This window comes from Manduca sexta, chromosome 16, assembly GCF_014839805.1.
Source record: "Manduca sexta isolate Smith_Timp_Sample1 chromosome 16, JHU_Msex_v1.0, whole genome shotgun sequence".
Taxonomy (NCBI): Eukaryota; Metazoa; Arthropoda; class Insecta; order Lepidoptera; family Sphingidae; genus Manduca; species Manduca sexta.
In genome coordinates this window covers 1,502,067-1,512,126 of record NC_051130.1, presented here as the reverse complement: position 1 = coordinate 1,512,126, position 10,060 = coordinate 1,502,067, and the positions used below count along the sequence as shown (strand labels likewise).

General features: G+C 35.2%; 1 protein-coding gene across 1 annotated transcript; it reads right to left on the bottom strand.

Annotated features, from left to right (window-relative positions):
• Positions 1-1,527: 1,527 nt before the first annotated feature.
• LOC119189460 lies at positions 1,528-5,252 on the bottom strand. The gene has a single exon (XM_037439074.1). The coding sequence runs from the start codon at positions 3,729-3,731 to the stop codon at positions 2,031-2,033; it is 1,701 nt and encodes a 566-aa protein (XP_037294971.1). The 5' UTR covers positions 3,732-5,252; the 3' UTR covers positions 1,528-2,030.
• Positions 5,253-10,060: the final 4,808 nt, after the last annotated feature.

Genomic DNA, 10,060 nt, shown 5'->3' with positions numbered 1-10,060 from the left:
TTTCACTTCACGCTCCACTAGCCAAGGGTACGCGAAACGTGACAAAGGACATTTCAGATTTAGGTTACCTATTTTACGACATATTTAGGTCCCAGACAAGGACGGTAGCAATAAATCGACTTTCTAATGGACGTTAAAGCATTTTTCCAATGACTTGCCAGTTATGGACATGTTTACTAAATCTGTTTTATCTATTTTCTACATTAAATATTAGACACTTTTTACTTTACTTTTAAATCATTATTCATTTAAATGGGACTATTAATATCCATTAAAAAAAAATATTTTAAATATAAAGCCAAATGTCGTTCGGAAAGACTACTTAACTGCGCCAATGACGTCATTACTATTAAAGTGAATGCATTAGAGAGAGAGAGCTAGATGTTTTAAGACATTATTTAAATGAATTAACTGTAAATTTCCTGCCGACAAATTCAGCGATTTAGCGAAATTTACCTCAAATCCTGAACCGGTTAAACATTCCAATTATTCCCATACACTCCAACTTAGTTAATTCCACCATCAAAACTGCTACGATTCCAGATTTATTTACTTATTTACTTACTTTTAGGGAAGCTTACAGACTAATAACAGATGTAAATAAAGTAAATTATATAAACTTATTGCTAATTACAAGCCTCCACCGTTTTATACACAATTTACCACTTTCTTGTTAACTTCTTTATTTATTTATTTTTATATATATAATATTTGCATACATATAATTGTTTTCCCATACTTTGATCAATATGTTTTTATTTTAGGATAATCTAAGTAAATTTAATGTGCGTTTACAGTATTGCAATTTAATTTCGTAAGCATTCCAGTTTCAGCGTGAATTTTGAGTTGAGAAATATTCTTTTGTCAATACAAGTTTAAGCTTATTAATTTTTGTACAAAATAAATCAATATCTAGATTTAAATGTAAGCTATTGAAAGTATTAGAGCTACGTATTAAGAACGAATTGGTTCTATAGTTGGTATTAGCGGATGGTGCGTACAATAATGGTCTTTGCCTAAAACTCAACTGATTAGTGCGCAACGATAACTTTGATAGAAGATAGGGGCAGTCAATAGATCCCCTGGCTAATTTCATTAGTAAACATAAGTCATTTACACATCTCCTATATTCCAGTGGGGAAGGGAAATGATATCTCTCACAACGATGATAATAGTTGGACGAGATTTGTTGTGCTTTGAAGTCTAAAAATCTTAGAAATCTCTTTTGTATCTGTTCAATTCGAGCAATATATATTTTATATTGCGGATTCCAGACTTGTGACGCGTATTCTAACTGGCTTCGTACAAAAGAACAATATACAATTTTTATGGGCTTCAGTGTTCGGAAACTAGCAGCAGTCCTCATTATGAATCCTAAGGATTTAGTTGCTTTCCTTACTATGTGTTCAATATGTTTATCAAATAATAGTTTTTCATCATGTATGATACCCAAATCCTTAGTTTCTGAAACTTTGCTAATAGGGTTATTGTAAAAGGTATAATTAGTATTTATAATATTATTTTTAACCTAGAAAATGTAATGTGAAAACATTTGGAAACGTTAAGTTGAAGTTTGTTACAACGGCAATAATCTGAAAACCTATCAAGATCTTCTTGTAACTTAATTTCATCTGAAGCCTTGAGTATTGGTTTCATGATTTTCATATCATCTGCATATAACAATGCATCAGAGTTAAGGAAGCAAGATTTTATGTCAGAGATAAATATTGTAAATAGCAATGGACCTAAGATTGATCCCTGTGGTACGCCTGACGGTACAAATTTCCAGCGAGAAGTAAAGCCATGTGATACCACTGCCAGTGTTCTATTATCAACGTATGATTTGAGCCACCTCAATAAATCTCCATGTATGCCGGCGATCATCAACTTGCGTAAAAGTACCACGTGATCTATACGATCAAAACACTTTGTGAAATCCGTGTAGACTACGTCCACCTGAATGCGATTATCCATGTGTTCAGAAATCTGCTCATTAAAAAGTATCAAGTTGGATGTGGTCGAGCGACCCCTTAAAAACCGTGTTGGCTATCTCCCAACTTAGAAGCTAGTACAGAATAAACTTCGGTATGGACTATCCTTTCTAAAATTTTTGCGAATAAGCATAATTTAGATATAGGACGGTAGTTACTTACATCAGCTTTATCCCCACTTTTGAATACTGGGGTAATAAATGCCGATTTCCATATGTTTGGGACTGTACCTTCTGATAGGGAGCGTTTAAATAGGGTACAGACCGGTAGTAGGAGACTTTCTGCACATTTTACTATAAAAATAGGTGGTATTAAGTCTGGTCCGCCCGATTTATTAATGTCTAAGGATTTAAGCAGCTTTAGAACTCTATCAGAGGAAATTTCTATCGAAGAAATCGAAATATTTACATCATGGTCATTTAAAAATTGAGTACTTGTAAGATCAGAGTCTGGTTGTTGAAATGTTGCATGGAAATAATCTGCAAATAAATTGGTTATTTCCTGCCCCGTTTCTGCTACCGTTTCGCCATACCGCATTATATTTGGCAGAACAAATGTACATTTTTTGCTTTTAACATATGACCAAAAACTTCTTGGATTTGATACAATAGATGCTTCGATAATGTCAATATAATTATTAAAACAGGTTTGTTCTAACTCCTCTGCCCTCATTTTCAGCAAAGAGAAAGAATGATAATCAGATAAGTTGCCATACCTTTTGTATTTCGAGTGATACTTATGTTTTTCAGCCAGAATTTTAATCAGGGCAGTATTATACCACGGAGGGTATGACTGCCGTCTGACAGATTTGACAGGAATGAATTTATCCCTAATTTCATACAATTTTTCATAAAAACGTGTTACTGCCTCATCCAACGCCACCGAACACAAATAATCATGCCAATCCACCTGAATAAGGGCATTATTTACACATTCATAGTCACCTTTATTAAACATATACTTTTTAGTAGAATTTTCATGTAATGTATGAAATTGGATGAAATTGGCCTGAATATGTAAAGTCTTATGATGTACATCAACCGGCACTGCCAAAGCATTGTCAATCTCTTCAACTGTTAAGGTGCTGTTAGAAAAGACTAAGTCTAGCATCCTCCCATTTACGTTACGTATACCGTTAAATTGAGATAAACTATACGTACTGACGCAATCGAAGAATTCAACAAGCGATGAATCAGATATTTCCTCAGGTACTAATTCAGCACCATCAGGAGATTTGCACCATTTTACATCATTACCAAAGTTAAAGTCCCCCATTATTATGAACACATCAAGAGGATATGATGACATTAAATTATTTAAATTGTGAGTAAAGTTCAAGAGTTGTGTATTGAATGAGCTACCAGAATTTTCCTTACAAAGGTACAGTCCGCAAATATGTATATAATAAGTTACCGATGGTCTTAGCTTTTTTAAAGTAATGGTTATCCAGATATCCTCTGTACTGCTACGCCAATCATACCTTTCCATTGCTACTAAGTCCTTTCTTACAGCTATCAATACGCCACCACCTAATTTTTGTAAAGTACGGGTATAATCGCGGTCGCGTCTCCAAACCAAATATCTTCCGTCAAATAATTCACAGCTATTTATACTATCTACTAGCCAAGTCTCTGTTATCACGATCACATCATACGAGTTTAGGCAGACATTCCGAAAGAAATTATTTGTTTTTGTACGAAGTCCACGCACGTTCTGGTAATAAATATTAAGCGATGGCATTTTTTTGCATTGTCATAATTACTAAATAATAACACAGATATTTACAATAGTTGCATATTATAGCCTGCTCGAGATTCCTAAAATATATATAATATAAATTCAATAGATTGTATCTAATAAGATCATTATATTGGGTGTGGGTAGTTATTAAAAATGATACAAACATTGAGTACAGAGTTGAAGCACAGTGTTTCATCGTGTGTCTTATCGGAGCGCACCTTATGAAAGGGAAAGTATAAATAACAATAGTATGAAACAAGTTATAATACGCACCAAACGACAATAAGCTACAATAGAACTTAGACCCTATTAATATACAATTATGGTAGGTTTTGGTGTAACTTACTTTGGGTGTGTAGAAAGAAAAATATAGATATTCGCTCTTAAACGCAACACATTGACACAGTGATAACTGGAATACGCACTTAGCACTACGAATGCAATGCATTCCAAACTTTTTGAACATCCAGATTAAAGTAATCACACTATTTTTTGCAAGTCGTTTTCTGATTTTATTATTAACATTGGCGAGGTGTCGTTTTTTCTCACATGAATTTTTGAGTGTTTTACCCAGACATATTGATATCGTTTTTCGGTCGCGATCTTCTTCGTTTTGGATAGAAGTAGCTTGTTTCGCATAGTCAGATGATCGTTGACAAATATCCTGTAATTTCCAGGTAATCCAAAATAATTTGATGTGAATGAATTTGATTTTGCAGCAACTCTGGCGGCCGCGATGAAATCTTCTTTAATGTATCTGTTATTAAAACAGACTATTATGGGTTTATTTTTACCTTTATCTCGTATTTGGACGCGAGTTATGAAATTGATGTTTGTCTTTACAATGGGATATTGAATTTTCTTACCGATCTGAGATAATATTTCTAATAGGTTCTCATTCTGGGTTTGTTCTATTCCTTTAATTTCAATGTTATTCATTCTAGCCCATTGGTCTTTAGAATGTGATTCCTCTTCTAATCTTTCGACCTGCGACTTAAGGACACTGATTTGTGTCTGAGCATTTTCAATCCGGGAAATGCGTAGCTCCATGCCTTTGATCGAGTCGTTAAAGTCTTGTATTGACTTGTTTGATTCGCTCACGAGTGTTTTTAAATTAGTCATCTCAGTACGCAAAGACTTCACCTCGTCCATAAGAGACTCCAGTGGGGCCAGCTTCTTAGAAAGAGCTCTTATTTCCTTAACAATCTGCGATTCCGTGTCAACTTTTGGGGAGCTAGGTGGCTGAGCTGCACATGACTATTTGCATTTGAGGCACCGCCAGGTCAGCTTACGGTCGCCTAGTTTCCGGAATCCTGCTTCTGTTATGCCAGCGCAATGGAAGTGCAAGACTTGAGAACATGCTGTGCAACTTACTCCTTCCGACAGCAAATCCCCACAGGCGCCACACTTGCGTGTTTCCATCGTATTATTTATTTGTGTTTAGGGAAAAACTTTGAGATGCACTGGTTTAATATTTAAATAAATTGGGTGATATCTATAGAACACGTTCGTACGCCGTTGAGCGTGCGATCGAACTGATACATAGAAATTTGCATGAAGTCATGCATACCTTTATGAGCCGAGCCTACCAGAAAAAGGTAATATGAATTACTCTTCCAGTTAACGAGATGTGAATTCAGCTTTATGCTAAGGGTGTCGCTACGTGTGCTTTTATGTTTACGTTACCTCTTTTTATAAGGTGGTTAAGTAGGGTAGGCAGAGAGTAAAGCTTTAAACACTGGTTATGCTATTGTTAATGTTCATGGTTAGACAGTCTTGACCCATTTATTGTTATGTAAAGAAAAAGTTTGAAGCGAGGGTTTTTGATATCAATTGTCTTTCCGACATTGATTCAAAATTATTTATTGTGAGAACGTGGTATCGACCCAATAGAGTAGCAAACTAATCCTACTAATATTATAAATGTGAAAGTTTGCGAGGATGTATGTATGTATCTTAGTTCCTGTTTCACAAAAAAACTACTGAACGGATTTGGATGAAACTTTACAGTAATATTGGTTACACATGAGAATATCTCATAGGCTACAATTTAAAATGATTTTGTGTAATTTGGTCATAATATAACGATACATATCAAGTAAGTCGGAAAATAAAATTATCCCGGAAAACTCCTTTACGCGGGCGAAGCCGTGAGCAAAAGCTAGCTATAAATAATATTAGTTCTGATCAAAGTGATATTGCGTTTTTTTACTCGGTATCAGCCCAGAGTTTGGAAATGTGCTAGTTAAATGATAATAGGCTCGCCCTCTATTACATATTATGATCTGACATAGGTAAAATGGGGATGTTACACCTCTTCGCACCCCTTAAAAGAGATAAGGTCGTGATGCTATATATGTATAAGTTCCGCTTCGTGTAGGAAATGATAGATCACTACATCTGCCGTCAAGCAACAGTGCAAGCATTATGTTCTAGTACGTAAGATCCAAGTTAATTACAAGGCATTATGAGACTTAACATCTAATGTCTCAAGACGGCAGAGTGAAATGCAGCTTTGCAAATTAATTCTGCTACTTATGCAGACGCTATCTTTGTCAAAGAATTATAGGTCAAATATTCATCGTCTAGGTACATGATGTTCATTAGCTAATGCCCTAAAGGCTCATGGCGGAGAAAAAAGCCGTTAAATTAAATGGCTCGTTCATCATAAACGTTTAATGTTCTCGTAATGTGCCCTGGCCTGTTTAACGTTAACTCTCCGGCTTAGGGCCCGATATTTGATGCTAAATTTAATGGTTTGAAATTAAGAACTTAGTCAGTAATTTTCTATGACTTTGTCTTTAATCAACAAATTTGTTTTATTTATTTTATTATCATTTAAGTCAAGAAGCAATGTATAAACGTAATAGTTTTGTTCTTATCCATCATATCCATAGTCTCTGCCTACCCCTATGGGATAGAGCCGTGATACTATTAATGTATTTATTTTTTATTTACATCAATGCATGTATTTTGTTCTTATAATAACCAAGATTGTGTTAGAGTGTTCGCGTGTAATTGCGTTTGTGACAATAATTTTAAATGTAGGCAGCTTGTATCTTCAGGTTCAAGCTTATTCCGTGCCAAATTTTATCAAATAACAATGGTTTAGCCGTGTCAGCGTTAAGGACAGAATTTCGCATGGGTAATATAAAAAAACCTTCCTAAAACTTCTAGAACAAAATGTAATACGGACCAACGCAAGCACGCGGTCGCCAGAAGTGGTTTATCATTCAACAAACTTACTGAAAGCCGATTGAATTGGGTCTATCTTGAAACTTACACGCGTACTTCACCCCGGGCCGTCGTGAATTCTTAAAATTCCACAGAACGTGACTCACCATTCAAAATCTTTGCTTTTAACTTAAAAAATCTTGTATTTGAATTTTTTTAGATAGTCAACAGTCAAGTTTGATGAAAGGTTGATGTAAGCGGCGATAGCTTAGTTGATTGTGGAACGGATTCCGAGACGAATGTCCGCAGATTAAAATCCCAAGAGCACACAACTATGACTTTTCTAAAAGTATGTGTGTTTTCTTTATGAATAATTATCGCTTGATTTAACGGTGAAGGAAAACATCGTGAGGAAACCGGCATGCCTGAGGAGTTCTTTATAGGAATTTCGAGGGTCTGTGAAGTCTACCAATCCGCACTATGCCAGCGTGGTGGACTAAGGCCTAATCCCTCTCAATAGTACAGGAAGCCCGTGCCCAACAGTGGGACAGTATATAATACAGGGCTGTTATTATTATAGTCAAGTTTGTGGCAGAGTAAGATTTTGAAAATAACTCTTATGGGAAAGAAAGCACCCTCGCCTAGTAAATTTGCACAACTACATTTACAATATCTTTTGTTATAATTAAAACAATTGGTGGTAGGATATTTGTTTACTCGGATAACGAGCACCATACATACGGTGTAAAACCCGTGAAGTGGTCCATGTAAGTGTGTGTATAAAATATATCTTACCACCAGCGAAGAATAACGTAGCATTATGTATAGGAGGCATAATTAGCATTTATATTGTATTCAATCATTTAATTATTGTCATGATTAATTAACAGAGCGTAAGAGAACGCAGCAATGCCCATGTCCAAGGCGTGTTTCATGGTTGAACGTATCTAGTGATTTGCGTGGAGCGATTAAATTAACTATGGTTAAATATATTTGCATAGGGATGTAAAAAGCATAAAGCACTTAACATATAGTTCAGACTATAGCCAAACTATGTTCCTAAGTCCATGCAAATACTTGTTTTTTTCATACGGTCATAGTAGAGTTACCCCATTGTTTTCGGTGTTTAGTTGTAACAAACAACACAAATTTTCATATTTACAATATAAGAAGTTTGTGATAAAGTTGAATTTCCATTCTCTCATTGTGCAAGTACACAGATATTTAATATCTGAAGATGTAAGGCGACTTCCACAGATGGTACCGAACGTGAGAGAAATTTTAACTTTTTGGCAATTTCATTATATAAATAACGCCTTGTTGCTACGTTGAAATGAACGGAAGTTTCCGGCTTACCGGAAAGACTGAAGCTTATATTTGAAATTACGTGTTTGAAATTCTTGAAAATTGATAACGATGGCAGCACAACAAATTAACATGTATAAAGTAGAAATACTATAGACTGTTATTTGTGATATCATTAATGTTCGTAGCCCTATTATTCTAGAGGCGACTATAGAATAAAAAGTGTTCACTTATGGCCGGACCAGGAAAATAATAAACCTGCTTAGGAGCACTACTTATGCCATTTGGTTTAAAGTTAACGCAGTCAGTACAAGAAATTAGTTCCATAACTTACCACACTTATTTACAAGTGGTCTCTCATATGTGAGAGTCCGCCTGGGTGGGTGCCACCGCAATATCTATTTCAGCCGCCAAGCAGCAGTGTGTAGTTACTGTTGTGTTCCAGTTTGAAGGACATTGTAGCCAGTGTAACTACTGGACATAATAAGGCTTAACTTGTCATGTCACAGAATGGCGAGCGCAGTGGAATACCAAACAATACTTTGTAAATAAAAGTCTTGGATAGGGTTTCTACTGTTTATGGTCGGTCGTATCGTTTACCAGGAGAATGGTAAGTTCGTCCCGTCATACAAAGCAATAAAAAAAAACAAGATGGCGAGGTTTTTATTGTCCTGGTCAAGCTATATCTACTGTATTGTGGCAAAACATAGAACTCATTCATTTCACAGATCATTTCACATCATGACACTCCTCGTGATATCAAGCAACATTTTCTTATCATTTTTCAACAGAACGTAACAATCCCATAACATCTAGAAATATCTGCTCCAAAACATAAACCAACCAACGAGATAATAAACAAAAAATGAAACGCAATGGAAAGGTCAACCTTAAAACAGATGGATTTCCTAGCTGACGACCTGATAGGCGACGGGGAATCGTTTTTGTTTCTACTAAATTGGGCAGACGTAAAAACGGCTATCTCTAAGTTTATGGCGAAGCGATGAGACAGGGCCGAATGCAGAAAAGATGTGGGGGACGGTGTCTACAACTTTTTCTGTTAGACATGTTAATTCATCGGTTAGTACCATACACATTTTTTTTTATTTTGTTTCACAAAACTGGGTACAATATGATTTAATCATATAAAGTAGTACATGCGATAACAGGGTACAAATAACATTGTGCCCTTCTAGATGTGAACACTACATGCGAAATGGGCTTGCGTTTATTTAAACAAGTCAGTCAAAATACTGATCAGATTTGTAATTAGTGATAGTATCCCTGCTTAGACTCTAAAGTGCATACATTTGGATTATTTTGATTAAAAGTATTGGTTATTAAAGATTTTGAAGACTTTATTTAGGCGTATCTATTTACGAACTATATAACAATGTAATATAAAACAATATTTGCAAAAACACTTGGTCACAAAACGTTATAGACTTCATTTCATCATAAAATGGAAACTAAGAAAATATGAAGACGAGATCATTATTAAATATGGATTGACAAATAAAGTATTTGTTCATTTTTTAGACTTCTGATAACTCTATCTTCTAAAGTTGGTTTGATGCATATCTTGAATAACCTCCAAAACGACAATCATAATAATGTAACAACCGATTTTTTTATTTAATACAAACAATACATGTAAAATTCGAAAACATGTAATCAAATCTCCAGTCTCAACAAAGTGCGAAGTTTTATTTCAATATCGCCCCACCCCACTGACTCCAATACAACCCTGGCATCAAGACAACGGCAAAGACAAATGAACGGTTAGACGATGAAAAAGTTTATCGACGTCCGTAATATCAAGATTGTCAGTCGCACGATAATGTGATAAA

What these genes read in the sequence shown, in the direction of transcription:
- LOC119189460 (XM_037439074.1), bottom strand. Translation starts at nt 3,731, where the DNA reads ATGCCATCGCTTAATATTTATTACCAGAACGTGCGTGGACTTCGTACA.